At 41.7% G+C, this 23,227-nt stretch overlaps 1 protein-coding gene across 6 annotated transcripts in view; it reads right to left on the minus strand.

Moving 5' to 3' along the window:
- RAPGEF5 (Rap guanine nucleotide exchange factor 5) overlaps nt 1-23,227 on the minus strand; it is a 309,698-nt gene that overhangs the window by 57,827 nt on the left and 228,644 nt on the right. For 5 of the 6 annotated variants that reach the window (XM_047833993.1, XM_047833985.1, XM_047834003.1 and 2 more), the window contains 2 exons: nt 16,654-16,781; nt 16,118-16,206 (listed from right to left, as the gene is read on the minus strand). In XM_047833993.1, the coding sequence (XP_047689949.1) occupies nt 16,118-16,206; nt 16,654-16,781 (217 nt within the window). Of the gene's footprint in view, nt 1-12,515; nt 12,684-16,117; nt 16,207-16,653; nt 16,782-23,227 lie in introns of those variants that run through there. The other variant, XM_047834013.1, reaches the window with a different exon arrangement.

The following is a 23,227-nucleotide window of genomic DNA, read 5'->3' on the forward strand; positions in this document are numbered from 1 at the left end:
GAACCATGAGAGCTGACCTGAGCCGAAGTCGGACACTTCACTGACTGAGCACCCAGGCACCCCCAAAAATATGATCTTTAAGAAATTAAACACAATTAAACATAACTAAGCCTCTTTCTAAACAATCTGGCACAAGATCTTATATAAATTGAAAATGTCTAATATAAGAAAATTTACTTTACTCTAAAATTTCCTTTACAGTTTAGTCCATGTTTAAAAATGTTTCGAAGACAAATATTTCAACCAGTGACTGACAGCAGGGACACCTGTGTGCTCTGGGTTCCAGACCAGCCAGTGGAGCTCTTTTCAGTAACATATGGCTGCTTTCTTTCTCACTCCAGTGAAAGGGAGACTGGTGCATTACGGTCACCAAGGAAGGTTTGGTCACAACTGTTGAGTGAACACCTATGGCTTGGGGTTGAGCACTGTGCTCGCTGCTATGAAGAAGGCCCAGTTTTAAGGCCTCAACTTTCACAGGGTTTGGAATTTAATCAGTGACATCATAAAAGGACCACATAAGGCAGCCCACTAGCAGCAGATGCATATCCCATTCATGGGAATGTCTGACCAAACCTCCACCCTCTCTCCTATCATCCCCCACCCCCATCCAGCACACGTTTTAGCCCTAGAGAACCCCAAATTTGCTTTGAACCTCACCTATTCCTTAGTGTGCCCCAGGAAGCCAAGGGTAGCATCATTCGATGGGCAATGAGGAAAGGTAGGGAAGAGAAGATAGCTGCTCTGTTTCAACATAATGAAACAACCACCCTTGACTGACCACATACTGGGGGCTGTACCATGAGCTTTACCCACATGATCTGTGCTCCTCAAATTCTTTCTAGGAGGCAGGTCTTGTACTCTCTTTTGCAGAATGGTGACATCGAGTCTGAGGTAAGTAAAGTGAAAAACTACTAAGTTGTTTCAAGTTAATATCAGAAGGGGCCTACGTCCCAAGGCAGGCTGATCCCCAGCACAGGATTTCACTGAACTCTGCTCTTCTGAGGCTGTGAATCCAAATGGTCCATACTGGGGGTAAGGGAAATGGATGCACATGAACATCCACTGGACAGATGGACAGATATAGGAACTTGGCCTTTTTATTGGCCTTGAATTGCCAAAAATGCCCCAAAAAGTCATTTTCCATCTATGTGCCAGTATGCTGGAGTTCCTTTATGCCTACCTGAAATTTATTTTGTTTTTATTTTCTAGTGAACACCTGACAAACAGCAAATAGCTATATGGGATCAGCCAATTTCCTTTTCTAAAGGCAGAACTGACAATCACACGGGAGAATTAAGATAGTCCACAAATTCCTAATGCTCTTAAGATGTTTTAATGGCCATTTACACATAATTCTATTTTAAAAGGTTGAAATGTAAAGGCAGAAACTGAAACAATGTTTTAAAATGGTCAAACCATAGGGGCGCCTGGGTGGCTCAGTCGGTTAAATGCCAACTTAGGCTCAGGTCATGATCTCACGGTTTGTGGGTTCAAGCCCTCTGTCGGGCTCTGTGCTGACAGCTCAGGGCCTGGAGCCTACTTGGGATTCTGTGTCTCCCTCCCTCCTGCCCTTCCCCCATTCACACTCTGTCTCTCTCTCTTTCTCTCAAAAATAAAATAAACATTAAAAATTTTTTTAAAGGTCAGACCATAAAACTCTTCCTTTCTTTCTAGATGAACTTTTCCATATTAAACATTACAAATACTGAGAATCATTAGTCACATTTTATTTTGTCCTTTCTTTCTTAAAAGAAAAGAACTGACTTCCACATCAAAGTCTTGGCTGTTCCTCACCTCCGTGACCACCTCTGCCTATCCCTCCAACATCTGGGTAAATAAGCCATTAAACATGTACTAACTGCCACTGGTTAAGATATTTTTGTCTTTCAGCTAAAGGCACTCATATAAATTCCTTTGTCTAAAATGGTTCTAATAAGTTAGTTTTGTTTAGAAGTAAATATACTACTCACACATCTAAAAACACCCTTAGGCCTTTCTCATAGCATTGGAATCACAAGATTCATGGTGATTTGACCCACATTGAGCAGTTATGTTACAGGCACATAAGAGTTCTGAAATATCACCAAGAATATAGTAATACATACTATAAGCTATCTTTAGGAGAAGAAATTTAATGTGTGCTATTGTTAAACTTCATTGAAACCATAATATGTGAAATATTTTTTTTTTTTTTTTTTTTTTTTTTTTTTTTTTTTTTCAATGTTTATTTATTTTTGGGACAGAGAGAGACAGAGCATGAACGGGGGAGGGGCAGAGAGAGAGGGAGACACAGAATCGGAAACAGGCTCCAGGCTCTGAGCCATCAGCCCAGAGCCCGACGCGGGGCTCGAACTCACGGACCGCGAGATCGTGACCTGGCTGAAGTCGGACGCCTAACCGACTGCGCCACCCAGGCGCCCCTGAAATATTTTTTAATATATGTTTCATATGCTTTGTGAAAAATATTTCTAACAACCTGTAGGGAGAATTTTGGTGTGAAAGATGTAGAATTCTCAAACATGAATTCAGTGGCTCAAATCAGATACGAGAAAGGTACTTACTATTAAGTACTCTTTGCATGTTAATAATACATGAGATCACTGTCAATAGTCAGTGTTGAGAAGACTACAAGAGCAAATCCAAACTATTTTATAGGCTTTAAAAAATGATCACACAGTGCTTTAAATCACAATACATTTATATTACTTTGAAGAGAAGAAATATATAATCATGGGTGCACCTGGGTGGCTCAGTCCGACTCTTGATTTTGGTTCAGGTGCTGATCACACGGTTCTGAGATCAAGTCCCCCATGGAGCTCTGTGCTGACAGCACGGAGCCTGCTCGGGATTCTCTGTTTCTCCCTCTACCCCTACACCCTGCTCATGCATGCACTCTCTCTCTCTCTCTCAAAATAAATAAACTTTAAGAAAAATATATATATAATCATGGCCTGGGACCTAAAGTATCAAAACAAACATAAGCTTCCATTTATTTATTTATTATTAAAAAAATTTTTTTAATGTTTATTTATTTTTGAGAGAGAGGCATACACAGAATGCAAGCAGGGGAGGGGCAGAGAGAGAGGGAGACACAGAATCCAAAGCAGGCTCCAGGCTCTGAGCTGTCAGTACAGAACCCAATGCGGGGCTCGAATCCATGAACTGTGAGATCATGACCCAAGCCAAAGTCGGACGTTCAACCCAATGAGCCACCCAGGCACCCCCATAAGCTACCCCTTATAAAAATTACATACCACTTTTCATTTGTTTAGGAATCAAACTTTGATTTTTCTTGGCCATATTGCTCCCCAGATATTTTATTTTTTTTTATTTATTTATTTTTTTTTTAATTTTTTTTTCAACGTTATTTATTTTTGGGAGAGAGAGAGACAGAGCATGAACAGGGGAGGAGCAGAGAGAGAGGGAGACACAGAATCGGAAACAGGCTCCAGGCTCTGAGCCATCGGCCCAGAGCCCGACGCGGGGCTCGAACTCACGGACCGCGAGATCGTGACCTGGCTGAAGTCGGACGCCCAACCGACTGCGCCACCCAGGTGCCCCATCCCCAGATATTTTAAAACCAAACAACATATTCCTACCTTCACCTGCAGCTAGATGTGGCTATGACTAAGATAAAAGCAGAAGCCGTGTGTGATGGACACATGTGTTCTTGACCTGCTCCATCCTGCTATCTGGACTGGGATGCTAGCATCCCTCTTGATTTCAGGACATAAAGGCCAGACTCCAGGGACACTGGAGCGAAGAGCTGGAAGGAGTCTCAGTCCTGGCTGATTTCAGAGTGGCCTCACTAGTTCTACCAGCTCTATACTGCACTTATTTTTATTTTCACATGAGAGAGAAGTATCCTTCCACCTTAAGTTACCATCAGTTTTTCTGTTACATACAGCCTTCCTAATAACAAATAATAAATTAACAAATCATATATACACAAAGAACATTTTCAGGAACTCAAACACATGATAAGCAGTGCTTCTCACGTTTCTCTATTATCAAAGCAGGCAAAGCACATTTAAGGAGAGATAAGTATTGTGAATTTATCCTGACCTCACTACTGTGGATTTCTAGAATATGCTGATGAAGAACACATTTGCCTTGCATGTTTTTCCCCCCAAAAGAACAAACACACTCCCTAGGAGACTATAATAGAGCAAATCGTCATAACAATTCTGAGATGTGTGCTAGCATTATGCCAGTCAGCAATGGCAGAACTTGAGCTAACTAAAGTATTTTTACGGAAGTCAACACAGTGGTAAACAAAATGGCTTGCAATGCCTTTAAATTCAGATCAAATTGCAACAAGACACAAGAGGGTGCATTTTCTATGTCCAACTCTGGAGAAGAGATCCAAAATTAGCACGAAAAAATCTTCATCATGTTCCTTATTTTTTCTTGACAAAACACGTTACACTACATTGACGGTATCTATATCAATATCAAGCAAGACAAGAAAATTTAGGGGCAAAAATTTAACTCGCTTTAAGTACTAAGCAAATCTCTCTTTATAACAAGTATATTTATTTAAGGCACACTGAAAGGCACGTAATTACTGAAGGAATAGACCAGGTGCTTTAATATTAGAACTGCTACCTATCATGAGTCCTGATACATGTAGCCCTTGCACCAAAAACGACATTCACTCAAGGCTGAGAACTTAAGTAGAGATACCCAGCCAAGTATGCAATAGGCAATTTTAACTTATACTTTTTATCTTCACTCTAAGTGAAACTCATTTACAGGATTAAAGGATTTAAAAGATTCATAAAGTATCCTGTATGAAGACAACAGACAAGAACAGTTAAGTCTGAAGCAGAAAAAGATACAAAATTGCTCTAAAAATAATTTTCTATCACTATTCAGATTACAATAAGATATTTTGGGGATTACAAGATATTTTAGTTTTCTACATTTTCTGCTCACTCATATTTAACCATTCCCTCTAATTTCATATTTATTGAAAGATTTGGGGGAAGGCCTGCCAGCCAAGAAGCAGCGTTATGTGTAAGGCAAAAAGCTGCAAACAGAATGAAAAGAATGGTTTCAATTGTAGAGCAAGAAAGCCCCAAGGGCAGAAAATGAGGATAATGGGAAATGGGAGGGGAAGGTTATAATGAGAAAGACTGCAAAGAGAAATGAGAAAAAGCTCAATTATAGGTATGTTAAAGGCAAAAATTCTCCTGCTCAAAGAATATCCCTTTCAGACATGTGGTTGTCAATTACAGCAATTCTGTGGCACTGCACCCTTTCAATGAAGCAATAATTCGATTGAAACATGCTGTGAGATTAACATGCGGTGATTATAATCAACAAATTGCCATTCACTAACATTTCTCCCTCACACTTAGGAGACTACCTCAAGTACACACTCTTATACAGAAAAATCACTTAGAATTGTTTTTTTCTGATAGAATGCTAGTTTTACTTGAGGAAGATGGCATAGCATTTTATGATTAGTTTTTTAATGTTTATTTATCTTGAGAGAGAGCAGGGGAGGGGTAAGAAAGAAGGGAGAAGGGGAGAGGGGGAGAGGGAGAGAGAGACACAGAGAGAAAATTCCAAGCAGGCTCCATGCTGCCAGGGCAGAGCCTGATGTGGGGCTCAACCTCACAACTGTGAGATCATGACCTGAGCAGAAATCAACAGTCAGTCACTTAACCATCAGAGCCATCCAGGCGCGCCGGCACAGCATTTCAAATAACACAAGGACATCCTCACTTCAAATCTTTCAAATGTCTGGGGAGGTGACACACAAGATCTCTGAGAGAGAGAGAGAGAGAGAGAGAGAGAGAGAGAGAGAGAGAGAGAAAGAGAAGAGGTTTTTTCATCCTTTGACATTGACTTAGACTCCAGTAACTTCAGTTGGTGATGTTACAGTAAAACTATGGCCTTGCTAAAATTACTAGATTGCCAATTCTATTGACACGGTATATTTTATCTTCATGAATTTTAGAATCTGTTGCTCCTTCCAATTTGCTACTCCAAACACGCCTGTGTTATACCACACATTTAAACAAGTATCTGGAAATTCAGGGGGATACCAACAAAATCATAAGTGTCTGCAGTGCAGTATTAAATATACCCAAAGACCATAACTAAGAAAATATGTTAATTTTACAAACTTGGGAGATTTGGGAAAAGCATCACTTTTTTAAAGGAATAGAAATCCATTTTCTTTTTAAAACAACAACAAAAAGGAAACAACAAAATATAAGAACAAAAATCAGTACCGAACTAACTGAAAATCTGTACTATAGAGATTCTTACTAGGTATATATTAGGGAGACAGAATATGAGAACTAAACAAGCTGTTACCTTTCTCAAATTTATTTTTATGAGAGAAAATTCAAGTTATACTGAGGATCTGTGTTTCAAAAGCAACCTGCATCCTGTATCAAAGAGACTTGATAGATTTAAGACAGTATTTTCTTCCTGTAATAATAAAGCTGAAGACTCTCAGGGCTTCATTGATTCTACATGAACTTTGTGTCTTATCAGACAGAGCCTTTTATATAATTTATCTTTCAAAATAGATTGTAATTTTATATATTCAGATCCTTTGAAAACTGACAGTTCATGTACCAGAGTATTTTATTATTTGTAATAATTTATCCTCCAGCCATTCTAGGAAATTAGAAATTTACTCAACTGTAAAGAAATACCTAAGGTTCCTAACGGTGTCATCAAATTGGGCATCTGAGGTGAAGGGAAAGCAAATAAAATGTAAATAAGGAAAATAAAGCAAATAAAACGTGCAGCAGTGAATGAAAGAGAAAGTCCATTCATTTCTACATCTCTCACACTGGCTACAGTTTACACAGAAAACCCCTCATGGTTCGCGGTTTGAGAACATCACCACCAGGACTGACTTTACAGAAACAGCAGTCCCATGTGAATTTCATTTAGAATTCGTGTGAAGGAAACTCTGAAAGACCCTCTGCTTCACCTCCAGGCTCTAGGATAAGAACTTCACTCAAACCATCAGAAAGTGGTGATATTTTCCTTATAAGTATTCAAAGAAGAAAATCTAGAAGCTTGTTGAGATGTCCAGGTTTTTCAACATCCTTAGAGTCAAGAGGCTTAAGACTTAACGTCTCAGGTAATTCTTGCTCCATATGTATTTCATTTTCCCTTTCTTATCTTCAGATCCTCTTGAAATTAATTTTCCATAGCCTACAATATTTTAGTTTGCTTCTAGTGTGCTCTAGACTATAGCTGAACACAAAATATGGGAAGAGGTTGTGTGGATTCAACATGAAAATGATGCAAATTAAAAAAATGCGTTCCAGTGATCTGTTCTCATTCTAAATATGAATTGTATGCCTGGAAAGTATGCTGTACTCCTACTTATATCTTCATCCATTACACACCTTCCTTTGCCCATTGGTTATGCGGTAATGAAACGTTCACATTTCCATTATTAATCAGTGTATGTTAATGACCTTATGCTTCAGCTCTGTCTCACTTCATTTCACCTTGCTTCATTACCAACAAGAGTATTAATTAACCCACGATCTACTGGCAGCGTAAAAGCATCAATTCCCTTGTTATCATACATAATATCACATGTTTAAAGGTGGTGTGAATAGATTAGATCAGATGATGAGTACCTCAAATGAAATCCACGGTCAAAATATGATTTTTAATCACTTCTCATGCGAATGTTCTGACATAGCATCAGCTAGTATTAGGGTCTCTTCCTTCCCTTCTTTTGTAACCTTCTTGAAGCCCTTAGCTCACCCAGTGGCCATCCCGCTCACAGCTGGAAACCAAGAAGCAGGTCTTTGTGCGGAGATTACAGCACTCTTAAGTAGCTACTGAAGCACCTGATTTGGGGTTTATAGCTACAGTTGAATGGTATGTTTTTACTTCCATTATGCCTTTTATCCATGACTCTATTCACTAGAAAAAAATGATCTCTGGAATAAAGCTAGGGATACACCTGGGTTCATTTCCAGATTCAAATGATCATTCTATCTCTGTAGCAGCTTAGTTAACTTCTTCTACCTTAGCTTCTATGTCCATGAGATGGGGATAATTATCCTGTAAAAAGATCCATCTGCAGGGCACCTGAGTGGTTCAGTTGGTTGAGCATCCAACTCTTGATTTCAGCTCAGGTCATGATCCCCAGGTCATGAGATTGAGCCCCACATCGGGCTCCACACTGAGCATGGAGCCTGCTTAAGATTCTCTCTCTCTCTCTCTCTCTCTCTCTCTCTCTCTCTCTCTCTCCCCCCTTCCCTCTCTCCTCTACTTGTGCATGCTTGCTCTTTCTCAAATAAAAAATAAAAAGTTTATGCATAAATAAAATAATCCATCTGATGGAGAGGATGTTTGGATAAATGGAGGGCTATCTTGAGTAATTTCCAAATCCTGGCTCCCGAATCTGGAAGGGACCTCAAACATCACGTGGCCTAAGTCCTCTGCTTTCGTTAATGAGGCAACTGAGAAGAAAACTTCTACATAATTCTAATTATCTCATTATTTGTCGACATTAATTTACAAAGTCTCCCAATGCTTCAATTATGGTCTCTGCAATAATTCTGCGTATTAGTAATAGGGAGGGAAGTTAAGGGAATTGCCCCCAAAACAAACCAAAACAAAACCCACAGTACAGAGTATACCACAGAGCAGAAACTATATTTTCCCATGAACACTTTTACCTCCAGCTTTGTCTCAACAGCACTTTGGGGATTTTCATGGTAACTGTGGATAGCTATCTCAAGCCTTGGCTTTATCTGGCAAAGTAAGCCTTCACTGAGCAGCGATGCTCAGCATCTCAGGCATACCCACGGGGGCTGGAGTTGGTGCTAATGAATTTATTCTGCTGTTGACTTTTTTATTAAAGCATGTATGCAAACAAAATTAACCTCATATTTAAATGTGGCAGTTTCATAAAGCTGAAAAAGACCTCAAATGGCAGCCTATCTAGTTATATGTCTATGAAAAAGTTATTTTCACAGGTGAAGATGTTAAAAGATGGTATCAAACATTTCCGTGGATGCAGATTCTATGGCTTGTATTTCCAGCTACTACCATCTGGGGACACCTATACCTATTTCAAATTTCTTTCTTTCTTTCTTTTTTAATCTTTATTTTTGAGAGCTAGAGACAGAGCATGAGCAGGGGAGGGGCAGAGAGAGAGAGGGAGACAGAGAATCGGAAGCAGACTCCAGGCTCCAAGCTTTCGGCACACAGCCTGATGTGGGGTTCAAACCCATGGACCATGAGATCATGACCTGAGCCAAAGTCAGTCACCCAACTGGCTGAGCCACCCAAGTACCCCTTCTTCTTCTTCTTTTTTTTTTGATTTTTTTTTTCTTTTTAACGTTTATTTATTTTTGAGACAGAGACAGAGCATGAACGGGGGAGGGCCAGAGAGAGAGGGAGACACAGAATCGGAAGCAGGCTCCAGGCTCTGGGGCTCGAACTCACGGACCGCGAGATCATGACCTGAGCTGAAATCGGACGTTTAACCGACTGAGCCACCCAGGCGCCCCCATCTTCTTCTTTTTTATTAATGTTTATTTTTGAGAGAGCAAGAGAGCTCGTGCATGCACCGTGGGGGAGGAGAAGGGAGACAGGGAGACAAAGGATCCAAAGAGGGCTCTGCATTGACAGCCTGACAGCACCAAGCCGGATGTGTGGCTCGAACTCAGGAATTGTGAGATTATGACCTGAGCCAAGAGTCAGACCCTCAACAGACTGAGCCACCCAGGCACCCTTCAAATGTCTTCCTTTCTCTTTTTTCTTCAATTAAGTCTATGTCCTTTGGTTCTGAACTTTGTTGAAAATAACCAATAGTTTCATGTTAATTCTCTCAAATACTTTAAATACATCAAAATTTCCTCTAGCTTATTTTTAAAGACATGTGGATATAGTGATCCTAAAATAGTGCCTGTAATGATACTGGTTAACATTTAATATCCACTATTTTCCTATTTGCTTTTTTGTCTGAATCCTCCCACTGGAATATAAACCCCATGAAGGTAAGGAGTTTGTTTACAACTGCATCCCCCACATCTAGGACATAAAGAAGTTAAAGATATTTGCAAAATGAAGGAATTAATTATTCCTAAGGTATTCATTCATGGGCATACAGAAATTGAGTAATTAAAAATGCACGGTTATATTTTATCACAGAATTAGTGTATATGGTTAAAAGTAAATTATGGGGATGGCTAGTATAAAAGATAGGATGTAGTATATTTCACCACTGGGGCAAAACTGCCCTTGGCAACAGACTATTTCTGAACATCCCAAGATGGCTTGGTAATAAAATTCTATAAATGGATTTTACTAGTAGGTGATAAATCAAAGCCATTCTTTGGAAATGTTATAGTATATAAATTCTCAAAGGAACTTAAAAAGTTTCCCACTGAGCAAGGTTATACACAAACACACATAAATCACCACCAGGTATGGCCACTGAGCATGGGTTCCAAGCTTCCTCCCCCATCAACATTCTAACTGCTTTGAGTCCAAAGACAGGCAGCAATAATAGAATATGAAGGTAGACTAAATAGCTAACATCCTTGTACAATGGGTAAGTGATAGTGATTTCAGCGTAAAGTGACCACAAGCTTCCAGAAACTGTCTGCATGAATTCTAGGGTCTCTCCTCCAGATCTGGAATTCTATGGTTCTGTGACATTTGGAAAGATGTTGATTAGATCCTTTTGAGTGAAGGTGTTTTAGTGATGAAAGATATCTCAAAGATCATCTTTTGTATGGTTTGCTCAAGGTCTCAGGAGCCCAGATCTGGGGGGGACCCCAGACTTCAGAATCTCAATTTAGTACCCTTTCTACTCTGCCATGTGCAGAGTTTTTCTCCTTCCTAAAAACACTATTTCTTGCAGAAGCAAGCATCTTGGCTGTGAGACATAAGGGCCACCCAGGGATTTTTATGGTGTGACAGAATCCTGCCAAAAATCCAAGTGGGTTTGGTTCACTCTATCATAACCTCCTCATTCCAAACACTGAGAAGTCGAATAAACAGCTGTGTGTCCAGGACCTCCATCTCCCCCGATTTTTTTCCTTTTTTAAAAAAATCATTTCAGTGGATGGACCAATCGGGTAGGTTTGTAAATTGTGAAATTCTTAGGCTGCCGAGGCTCAGGGACAGGCACCAGTGGACATGAGGCTGACCAGTGGACATAAAGCCCCGAAGACAGGTTGGAGAGTAGAGGGGAAGTGGAGGAAAGGGGAAATGATGCCCCTCACTCTGAGGCAAATATATATTTGAAACTATTAGAAACTTGGAATAAATCTTAAAAAGCTGCTGGGGGTGGTGCGGTAATGAGACAAGGTCAATGTTCTATTTCCGTGGCTCTCATATCTGGCTGCATATCAGCATCACTTGGGGAGCTTTTAAAGCCAGTAAAGCTTAGGTCCCATCTCAGGCCTACTGAATCAGAATCGCTGGGGTGGGACCCAGGTGTACCACCATCTAAGAATTTTCTATGCCTAGTCTCAACAAGTTTTAGTTCTGCAAAAGCTATGCTTCACAGTTATTACTGTCTTCTTCTTCCCAGAGGCAGCCTGGCACAGAAGTAACAAAACTCTTTCCAGAAATCCTAAAAGGTAAGGGAATCAAGGAAGAAGTTCACCTAAATTATCTTCTCTCTTTCCAATGACCGGGAGAAAGGCATTCTTAATTTTTCTTCCCAAGAAATATGCATCAAGTGCTTACGACAGGCTTGGTGCTAGCCAGGAAGAAGATTAGAAGAGTTAATAAAAAATGAAGTGCCTGTCCTAGCTTTCCTCAAGGTTCTACCAGTGCATTGCCCTAAAAAAAGCCATTAAGCTGGCAATGCAGATTAACTTCTGGACTCTATCGATGGAGTGAGACACCCCTAAATATAAGCCAGGTACTTTCATTGTTGCCTCACTACAAAGATAAGGGACTCAGTTCCTCAATGATGTGCTCAACCTCCTAGGTGCTGCTGAAAGCATAGCACCAACACTGAGGCGAAAGTAGGCATTTGCACACCGAGTATCCGACCACAGACTATGTGAGTTACTTGTCAAGTAACCAAACCAGCCACACTCTGAAGAAAGCAGGTCGAGCCTAATAGGATTGAGCTGGTCCCAACCATCCTATTCTCTGTTCGCTTTTCTTAAAAACCTGTAACCTTGAGTATGTTTGCTTCAAAAGGACGCATAAAGAATAAGGAAATGGAAAAAAAGAGGGGAGCAAATAATGTATTTCCCCTTGTGTTCTCCTTGAGGTAGATTTGTCATAATGCAGATTCAGAAAGAAAAATCAATAAGAAGGTTTTTCTTGATGTAATCCATCCAATACACAATTTCCCCCCTACTTTGAACCAGAAGTCATTATTCCCAACAGTAGCATCCCTAAACAAAACATATTGTATCCTTTCCAGGGAGGGCAAAGAGTTAACTAGGAGCAGGAACCCTGTAGACCTTATAGACCAGGGCTGCCTGGGGGGTGGCGGGGGTGGGAGGACTCGCTCTTCTATCCCTCCAGCCTCTACTCACAATTCCTTGTTTTTCTTTCTCCTTGCCCGCTTTGTCATTGTCCTGGGCTGAGAATGCTCAGTGATGTCTACCCTCTGGGAAGATGAAAGACAGAGCTGCTTGATTTTTCCCTGTCATTCCAAATGTTTAAGTCAGAACCTGAACCTTGACAGAAAAGGTAATCTTTGAAAGCTGCTTCTGTCACTTTCCATGTTCAGAAATAGATATCCAGTGGCCGGTTTTTCCATCTGAAACAATGAAGAATCATTCATTCATTCATTCTTCATTCTACAGCTAATCGTGCAAAGAGCCCTTATGCCTAGTTCTATAAGGGAGGAAAGGCACACATAGAGGGGATTATGAGAAAACACACATGCTATGCGTTGTGTGGAACTAACCATTTAGGGAAATCATTAGTAGGCTGCTTTTAAAAAAGCATCTCTGACATTATTTTTGCTTCTAAAACTCAGTTTGACTTCATTCATACGGTGATAGAACACTATATATTGTTTTCTATTCTGGACTCAGGTAACAACAGGAATACATTAGGTCAACCGCTCTGCCATTCTCTTTCCTATTCCATTCAATTAAGTCAACGTTTTTCCACTTGCACGTTAACATCAATTAGTAATGACTTCAACTGCTCCTCTGTGAGTGCAGAAGGTCTTTTATTGGGCCTTGCACTTACATTTTCACAACTAAGTAACTTTTGTGGCAGAGGGAGGGGAAATTCCATCTCTTGCACCATTATTTTCCCCAACCTCTGGTGGGTACAGGAATGTAAGAACCCAGAACAGACTCATCCCAGTCTCCAGGAGCACTTACGTCCTCCCACATGCCCTTTCCTCCTCATTGCCATCGAGGCCATGTGGACGACCACCATATGGCCCCAGCTGGCCCCATATGGCTCCCTCTCTCTAAAAGGGGTGCTCAAGAACATAAAAACGCTGCTGTATACTTTTATTGCAGCCCCTTCTCATTTTCCTCCATCTGTCTTCCATATGTTTATACGATGCTATTAGGCTCTTACACACATAGGCCTTTTATGATAAGGGTTGCCAGCCTGGCCAAAATAACTAAAATTCACCTCTGTTGGTAACAAGAGGCCTCGGTTACTTTCAATATGAGATTCATCTAGTATTCAAACTAGAACAAACTAACAACCACTATTCTTCAATTTGCCCACGAAATTTATTTTATTTATATATATATGATATTTCTTTTTCATTTTAGCAACAAAAACCACATGCTGGCTTTTCTGTTGTATTTTCTCCAAGTGCTGTATGTGAAGTTTTGAAGAACCACATGGGACTTCACTTAGGCCTCCCTATTACACACCCATCAATCTCATAGGTTTGACTTTTCATTTTCATAAAGTTCTCCTTGAATTGGAGGAAAAGTTGCTACTATGCTTTCTTCAAGTGTCACTACAAAAATCTGAAGTCTCATGCATCCTCTGAAAACTCTGAGGAAATGAGTAAAAATGAGGAGAGGCTGAACTTGACAGGGGTCTTCTTGCCTGGCTTAGGACAAGCCACTGAGCTCTGGTCCTCTTTGCTTTGCTTTGCTTTGCTGAGCACACGGCTAAAGTGACACATTTGACCCCAGTGTTGGTATAACAGTCACTAGACACCATGCACAACATCATTTCCAGCAGTGGCCAACTCCTAGCATTAGTAATCAGAGTGATTTCTCATTCCCAGTGTTAAGCAGTGGGAACTTGTTAGTTGCCACCTAGGCCGTCTTTCTCAAAAACCCAATGGGGATTAGAAAGAAAGAAAAAGGAAATCAAATTAGGACTAACACTGGCTGTAATAATTTTTACACTTATCGGGGAGCCTGGGTGGCTCAGTCAGTTAAGCGTCCCATTTCGGCTCAGGTCACGATCTCGCGGTCCGTGGGTTCAAGCCCTGCATCGGGCTCTGTGCTGACAGCTCAGAGTCTGAAGCCTGCTTGGGATTCTGTGTCTCCCTCTCTCTCTGCCCCTCCCCTGCCTGCACTCTGTCTGTCTCACTCTCTCAAAAATAAATAAACTAAAAAAATTTTGTAAATAATTTTTACACTTACTAATATGACCTAGACACAAATTCTCACATTATAGAGAACTGTGGGTACTATTAAAAAGAAGCAAGCATTCAATCCCCCCAAATATGTATCCACATTGAAAGGTGTCCTTTTGCAGATTATTTCCTATAACCTAGTCCAAACCACCTGTGTAAACCAGTATGGTAATCAGTACATGGAAAATTATGCCCAGTTCCATGATGATTGTATCTGCTATATATAGAACATGGGAATAGTGCTCAAATGCACAAAATATCAATCAATAGACATGCAAAAACAAATGCCAGCAAATGCCATGAGAATGTTTTTCTTTCAGCCTGTGTATAAATGACAACTAGTGATCCCCCCCACCACCTTCTGCCAAACATATGCAAAATAAAGTGTCTATTTGAATACTGAGATCAAAGTGTAACATTACTGTAGGATAGGAGATTAGGTCATTTTCCTTTTCTTGTTTTTAACTCACTTACACATTTCACACAACTTTGTTTCTTGTAATGTCCTTCATAATGCAATTTAGAGCCAGACATCAGGTTCGGACAAAAGGAGAAGAGAAAAACAAAACAAAACAAAACTACTGGGACCTAAGGAAACTTGCTCCCACCTACGCTGTCATTTCACAATCTTTCCTACAAGGGAAAAACCTAAGGTGTTACCCTGCAGGAATTCAACCTACAAACACTTTTTATTGATGCAGTCAGTATACTGTAAACTGTGGGTATCACAAGTGCTGTGATAACAGCAAAAAGTGCATTTTAGCCAGGAGATCAAGTTACAGACAGAGGCCTATTCATTGGAATGATGTTCCATGCTGGAACAAATTACGAATTTGTTAAGAGAATTTTGGTTAAAAGAAGTACTACTTGCCCTTTGGTGATAAAGGAAGCATGATTAGGTTATTTTGTAAATGCAAATGATAGTGTTTCCCAAAATGCAAGGGTGACAAAGCTAAATGGGTTTTTTGCTCCCAGATTAAAGAGAAAGGACAAGAAGTCTGATCAATAAGCCTTCAGTGAATTATAGTTTCTGGTCTGCCAAGCTATGAGGATGGTATTCTGCACAGCAGGGCTTGCTCTGAGCAGTTTGTAAATCACCTGGAAAAAGGCAGAAGTTGCTGCCAGGCTTATAGTTGCTGAGTAGTTGCATTAATTGTTGATGTTTCTGCAGGGAGGCTGCTCCCCTCAGCTCAGCACTTCCCACAGGCCAGGTGAATGCTTGTCGCTTGTATTTCTTCCCAAGGAACACTGGCTATTAAGATGCTGGCCTCTTGCCAACTGCCTTTAGGTGAGATTCGGTAAAAATTGCCAAAGACACAAGAACATCTGCCTTCTTACCGTTTTCTTTGTACAGCGACTTCCCAGGCAGCTGCTTGGATCTACATGTGTCCATTTACTGGATTGAAACAAAACAGCACGAGGCCAAGGGGGGAGGCGCACAAAGCATATGCTGTTTCTGCCCATGCTGATTTAGGCTACAGTGGGAGCCTTGCCCCTAAGGATATTGACAAGGGCAGCCGTAGCTGTGAGTCTGGAAGCTGGAGACACCCCCCCCCCCCTTACCTGTTTCTTTGTCCTGGACTTCTTCCAGGTGCAAGTCATTCAAAAGGTGCTCCAAAATCTTCTCGGGGGTCCCGGACACGACCACGTATCTGTCAGAGAGCAGAGAGTCCACGGAGTCATCCTCGGTGGAAGACTGCGAGCGGCTGCTCCATTCATCGTCCTCATCCTCCTCGTCAATGTATTTGAAATAAGGCACATCGAAGGTAGGCAAGGGCAGCTCTCGGTCTGAGAGCGCTGCGGATTCCTTCCTCTCTAGATGAGGGTCAAAGACCCTCAGCCGGGAGCTGCCCATTGTGAACGACTACTAACAAAGGCATCCCCTAAGAGCTAAAAGATCTTGCCATCTCTGTCCTTTCGCTGGGAACTGAGTCCATCTGGCTGCCAAGAGCTCTGCAGTCAGCTAGAACGCTCGAGAGAGGCGGAGAGAAAAGAGGGAGGGAGGGACGGGAGGCAGCGGGAGCGAGTGAGATGGAGCGAGAGAAGGGGAGGCAGGCAGGGCCGAGGAAACAGGAGCGCGTGCCGCGGTGCGAACTCACCTCCAATCACTCTCGGCGCTGCCGCTGCCGCCGGCCAGGGGGGCTGGGCCACAGCACTGCACCTTCTTCAGCACCAGGACGTTCCTCTCCTGCTCCTTCACCTGGACCGTGGCCACTTCCTCATCCAGCTTGTTTGGGGATGGAGCGATGGATGGGAGGAAAAAGGGAGAGAAAATTACACAGGCAAAAAAACAAACAAACAAAAAACCCAACACAAACAGAACAAAACAACCCCCCACCCCCACCCTAGAAAAAACAGGAGTAAACTGAAGCTGGGTTTTCTCAAGTTGCTTTCCACCATGATTTCTTTAAAGATTCTGTAAAAAAGAGAAGTCTGCTCAGGAATCTCCCTCTAATGGTAGAGTGTCCAGGTTCAAGTTCTATGGACACATAAAGCATTTGGGAGACATAGATACTGTAAAGGAAAAGGGAAAAAGTAAATAAAGTGGGGCTTGGATTCAGAGAGTTCACTTTTAAAACTACCTGAATGATTTGAATTAAGGAATCCAAAGTTCAAAGTTTCAGAAAAACACAACATATTAATTGCACGTGTCTTCTCTTTTGTCTTGTCAATGCTTATTAAACATTTGCCATATTAAAACTGGCAAGTCATAAATCATTTAAACACTAAAACAATGAGCAAGCCCTATTTAGTAGTTATAGTGAACACATACTATATTCATTTACGTCACAGCCTTACTTTAAAAGGTGGGCAAAAAACTGCCCATTCTATCGTTTCGTTCATTTCCCCCCCCCGCCCCCGCCCCGGACAGAAGATGGTCTTCAAATTTATCATGTACCAGTTTTGCCAGAATACAAGCAAAAATGGATCTCTAGTTAAAATCTCATCTAGGCTGAAATTCGCATGTCATGGGTGAGTGCACTGACTTTCTTCACCTCAGTCCCTTTTAAAAAGGAGAGAAGGCTGAACAATCACTCATTTCTGCACACACAGCTTCCAAAGCCCAGAGCCTGCACGGCCCGCTGACGCGGCTCTCTGTTGGAGTCCGGCTCACTGCTGACCCAGCAGTGTAGAGCCCGACCCTGAGGGATGAACACTTCAGAGTACATAGTGTGAAATTCTCCCAGTGTGTGACACCCAGCAAGGGGAAGGTAGTCCAGGAAAAAAAGAACTGTAAAATGCATGTCAGAAAACCTAGCTTCTGTATTTCTGAGGATTTGAGCAAAAGATTCAAGCAAGAAAAGTTGATAGTAAGTAGGCTTCACCTTAAAAATGATGTCACCTCTTTCAAAAGGGAAACTTGCCCCAGAGTTCCTACCATGTTTCTGCCGCTGGCAGAAAATCCAACCTAAAATTAGGTGCAAACATTAAAAACAAAATTTTCCCCAATGGGTAAAATGTACTAAGTCCGCTATACTTTATTAATCAGCGCCATAGATCTAACAGGGATGTCAATGTATTTTATTCACCTTTCATAAGGGTACGAAGGCACTTATCTTGCCTTAAGTGTCAACCAAATCATTGATAAAATTATGGTTTCAACTGTTGATGTCCTGATTCCCAAGAAAATGTAGAGACAAAAATAAAAAAAATACGGGTCACTGTAAACATTTTATGATAATTAAAAATATCTTTTAGCGGCAAATAATTTTACTATGTAAAACTGGTGTATTACATTTCAGCAAGGTCAGACGCTCAGTTACTGTGGCAATTAATGTTGGATATTCATTGTTAAACTCCCTGAGGACGGCAGTGTGACTCCTGTAACATGAATACCAATGTGTAATTGCTATCTTTCATTTCTCCAAAGGGGTTCTTTTGTTATCCATGTAGTTGAAGTGAAATAAGGTGGCTGGAGAGAGGGGCATATATTGACCAAAAAGAGAGAAAAAAAAGGCACAATATGGGTCTGAGACACCGAGACAAGGAAACAAATAATTCACTCAACAGTAGATCTGAAAGGACAAAAATCTTTCCCTGGTTTTCCTCTCATCGTAAGCCAATATTCATTTTATATGAGCCTGCTGTCATTCTGAAGTACATTTTACATTCTACATGCACGTGATATATGGCATTATTAACTTCCATGGGTCCCGCACATACATATGGATGGGAAGGGCTTCTCTAATGTCTGTGTAACTAATATGTATTACAGGGCTGTGCACAGAGCAGCCACACTCTGCTGGGCAGGGAAATAGCTGAATCATATTGATGTACTATCAAGAGCATCTTATGTCATAGTGATAGTTTCCATTTTGAAAACCTGTTAAAAAATAAAGGAAAAAGCAGAAAAATCGATGTATAAAGGGAGATGTAAGTTATCTAAAATTGCCATGAAAACATAAAAATCCTATGTATTATATCTGGCTTTCAAAAAAGAAGAGACTATTAATGCCTCGTGACCCATGCACTCTTACCTAATTGCTCTTCCTGAAAAAGAGCAGAAGTACCATGATTGAGGTTCTGAGGATGAAACTTCCTTCTGGTGCTTGCTTGGTCAAGAATAAAAGTATTTGGAAGGTCTAATGATGGAAAGTTGATCAATGACAAATAGTTGGTCAAGTGTATGTAAAGGATTAAAATGGTTAATTTATAGTCAGTCATTCAACAAACAGAGGGTCTCCTATGGACAAGGCAGTGGGCTGGATGCTGAGTGGCAGGCAGAGACGAGTAAGCCAAGTCCCTTCCTCTTAACTAACAAGTTAACAGGCTCCCTAACAACGTAACTGTAACTTTGTAAGCACCCTAAGATGAGGCCAAATACAAGAGTCCACACAAAGATAGAATACATGGGGTGTGATAGTCAAAGATGACTCTGGGTGACAGGGAATGGGAATGCCATGAAATGGGACAAAAATGCAGAGAGAAATGGGTTTTGGTGTGACTGGTGAATTTAGTTTCAGATAAGTGATGTTTCAGAACTGATAATACATCATACTATAGATACTTAGCAGGTAGATACTTAGAAATAATGAACCAGGCTTCTGGTAGAGGTCAAGGGCAGAGACAAATTTGTGATTTATTCAAGTTTTGGGAGTGGATGAGATTGTGAAGGGAGAAAAGGAAAAAAGGGAACTATAAAGATGGGGCTAGGGGAAGAAAAAAACACAGAACGTAGGGGAAGAGGTAGAGGGTCAGAGTCTTGAGGAAAGCTAGTTATAGAGATTATGAAGAAGTAAAACCAAGATAAGCCCGAGAATCTGTAGGGCATGGTCTCAAGAGACTCAAGAAAAAAGGTGGTCTGTTGCTGTAAACTTTACAAAGATATGTCTAAGAAAAAGAGATGACAAGATCAGTTTGGTCCAGGGGTGAGAAGAAAGTGTTAAGGTGTGAGTGAACAGGGAGGAGGTACACGTACGTACGTACATACACATACACACACACACACACACACACACACACACACACACGACAGAACACTTCCTGGGAACTGAATTATAAAGGGAGGGGGTCATATTGCAGAGGCTGTGTGGCTGGGGAAGGAAGCAAGGAGGGGGATACAGGAAAGAGGGGACAAGATCAGGAACACAGTGGTGGGGTTAGGCTATAAGAGGATTGGCATTTCTTCCCCTCAGAGAAGTTCAAGGGAAGAAGCATGGATGGAGACTTAGAAAAAAATAAAGTAGGGAAAAGAAGGAAGTCAAAGTAGAGCATACGAGATGACATCCATCTTCTTAGCAGAGTGGGAACTGAGATTGTCTTCTGGAAGGAGAGGGTTCAGGCTAAACTTGGTGAAAACATGGCAGACAGCAGGACAGACAACAGGGGGAAAACAAGTTATGAAAAAGAGGGTTGTCAGGCAGCTTTGTAGACCATTACGGGTAGAAGCACATGTTTATGGTTATGTGCCTTTCTGCTGAAGTACTCAAAAACAGAGGGGAACAGCCAATGATGGGGCACACCTGAAGAATGTGCTGGCCAACAAAACAACAGGAGGTGACAAGAGAAGGGATTCGGGGTGCTGGTCAGCATACCATGAATGCAGTTCATCACCACATAGTATCTGTCTGGCCAGGGAAAGGAGCTGATAAACTGAGAAAACATGGAGGGGCTGAGGATAAGTCCCCAGAGAGCTAAGGGAGCAGGGAGGTGGTGGGTGAGGAAGTAGGTGGCAGTTTTGATCAAGGAGGCAAATATGTAAAGTGCAGCAGTTCAGAGTGGTAAAGACTGAGAGAGAGAAAAGCAGCCCCCAATATTCGGGAGCTGGACTGGCACTCACAGTTCAACTTGGGGTTCTCCTGTGAGCATCAGTGACTATGCAGAAAATTGACATCAGACAAGGCCACTCTGTGACTGTGATGGAACAAACACAAGGCCACAGGGTACACACATCTGAGCGCAGACAAAGCATGAATGTTGGCCAAGCCGAAAAAAAAAAAAAGCCCAGATAATGAGCAACTGCTGTTTCTTTTCCAATTACCACTTTAGTTTTGCTCTAGTCTGCCTTCCCTGTAGATAAGACTTAAGATATCCAGTTAGAGAGTTACCCCATTTCCTGACTGTGAAGCCCTGCTTCTTTAAACCCTCCCCCAAATCACTGGACACAAACCCAAGTCCTAATAGGAGTCCTTTCTCCTAACCCCTAACCTCCCCTCCCCCCTTCACACTGAGCTACCCCACAGCTCCCCCTGGTGTGAGGTCTCCGCCTCGGCAACAAGCAACAAACCCAGCTTGTCTGCCTACAGGTGTGTCCCTGGTGGTCTCTGGCTAGAGGACACAGACAAGCGTTAGAAGATGCTGCCTTGCCACTGATCTGGAGTGGTGTGGAGATGTTGGTTACCGGATTCAAGGACAAAAAACCAGAAACAAACATGTCCTTGTCAGGGTCATGAGAGAGTCATACACCGGAGTGTTCCTGAAAGTGGGAAGAGACTGCAGGGAACAGGGCTCATGACATGGTAAGGTAGGAGACAGGTAATAAAGCTACTGAGGAAAGTGGGAGAGCGTGTGCAGTGAAGGAAAGATGACCTGCGCGAGTGGCACAGGCCTCAGGAGAGAAGGGGCTTCCGCAGGTGCCACAAGATATGGGAGGGGAAGAGCGGCAGAGGGTGGATTCCCAGAGGGCACCAGGCTCCTTCATGCCTTTGCTTGTGGTGGTCAGCCCTGGTTTGTACATGGTCAGTGAAAATGTCCACCTCTTCCCAAAATGCACTTGAGCCTACAGATGAGCAGAAAAGAGTTCTTTCCCTACTCTTCTGAATTGATGATGGGAAGAACAAACTCCAAAAACTGAGCCAGATGGATTCTTCACAGCTGTGCCTATGGGATGCAGTTTGGGAAGAACAGGGAGGTGGGGAAACGGTGTGTGTGGGGGGTTCAGGGCAGATAAATGATTACAGGGAAGGCCTATTGATCACAGAATTATAGGACCACTGAATAGAGCCCATCAGGATCATGAACACAGAGGAGGGCTTTCCAAGTTTTCCCTGCTCCTCACCTTTGTTCCACTCTTTGAACAAATAGCTCTGATTTATTTCCTTTTTCTGGCGACACTGCTATCTTGCCTATGAATTCTGAAAGAATTATAGAACCAGTACCTTTGACTTACTTTAGATTACCTTCCTTGATCATGATCAGCTTCTGCACTTCTAAATCAAACCTTTTCTTTCATTTATTCCTATGAAAGACATTTATTTTTAAGATGAAAATACCTGGTAAATAATAAAAGTATTGATTTTTAAAAAATAAGTAAGGTAAAGAATTGATGCTCACAGTGTAGCAGGTCTTAACATATTATTCTGAACTAAGTTTCTGATTGTATTTATATTTTCACTTATCACCAGCCCTAGCAAGAAAAAGTGATTACTAAGGGATTTCTCAGGCCTGCTGCAATTGTCACAACTATACTTGATTTTTCCATTATCACAGATAATGGAAAATGGCGTTCTCCCAAATACTTACATAAAGCATCCACTGGTGTTATCCCTGGTGTCATGTCCCTGCTGCTCTATGAGCATAACCTCTTACAAGAGTGCTTAATTGGGGTTTCATGGATGGGCTTTAGGGTCTCAGAGAACCCTCTGAAAGCATGTAAAATTTTTATGTGTAGGCACACTTTTCCAGGCTGAGTCCAGAGTCCTCAGTCTCCTTCAAGTCTATGAACCCCATAGAGTGCAAACCATTCCATATGATGGAACATCTATTTCTCACCTCACCTAGTAAGCCTTCTTTGCAAGCCCTGCCACTAACACCCTCCATCCAGATGAGGTGCCCAAAGAACCCTGTCAGGATGCCCATCACACTGACCTCTAATCATCTGTCCTGTGTTCTCCACTAAATGATGACATCTTGAGGGCAGGGACTGTGACTTCTATTTCTCTTTCTAACACACAGCTCAGAGCATGTGATAATCACTTGATAAAGGTTTGCTGAATATGCAAATTAATGAACCAGCAACAGAGCAGAGCCAGTGAATTGCCTTTAAAAGGCAGAATCTCTGCTCAGGTCATGAGCTCAAGGTTTGTGAGTTTGAGCCCCACATCAGGCTTGCTGCTATCAGCTTGTGAGTCCAGAGCTTGCTTCAGATCCTCTGCCCCCCACCACCACCTCTCTGCCCCTCCCCTGCTCACGCACATGCACGCATGTGCTCTCTCTCTCAAAATAATTTTAAAA

The sequence above is a fragment of the Prionailurus viverrinus genome, chromosome A2 (assembly GCF_022837055.1).
Source record: "Prionailurus viverrinus isolate Anna chromosome A2, UM_Priviv_1.0, whole genome shotgun sequence".
Lineage (NCBI taxonomy): Eukaryota > Metazoa > Chordata > Mammalia > Carnivora > Felidae > Prionailurus > Prionailurus viverrinus.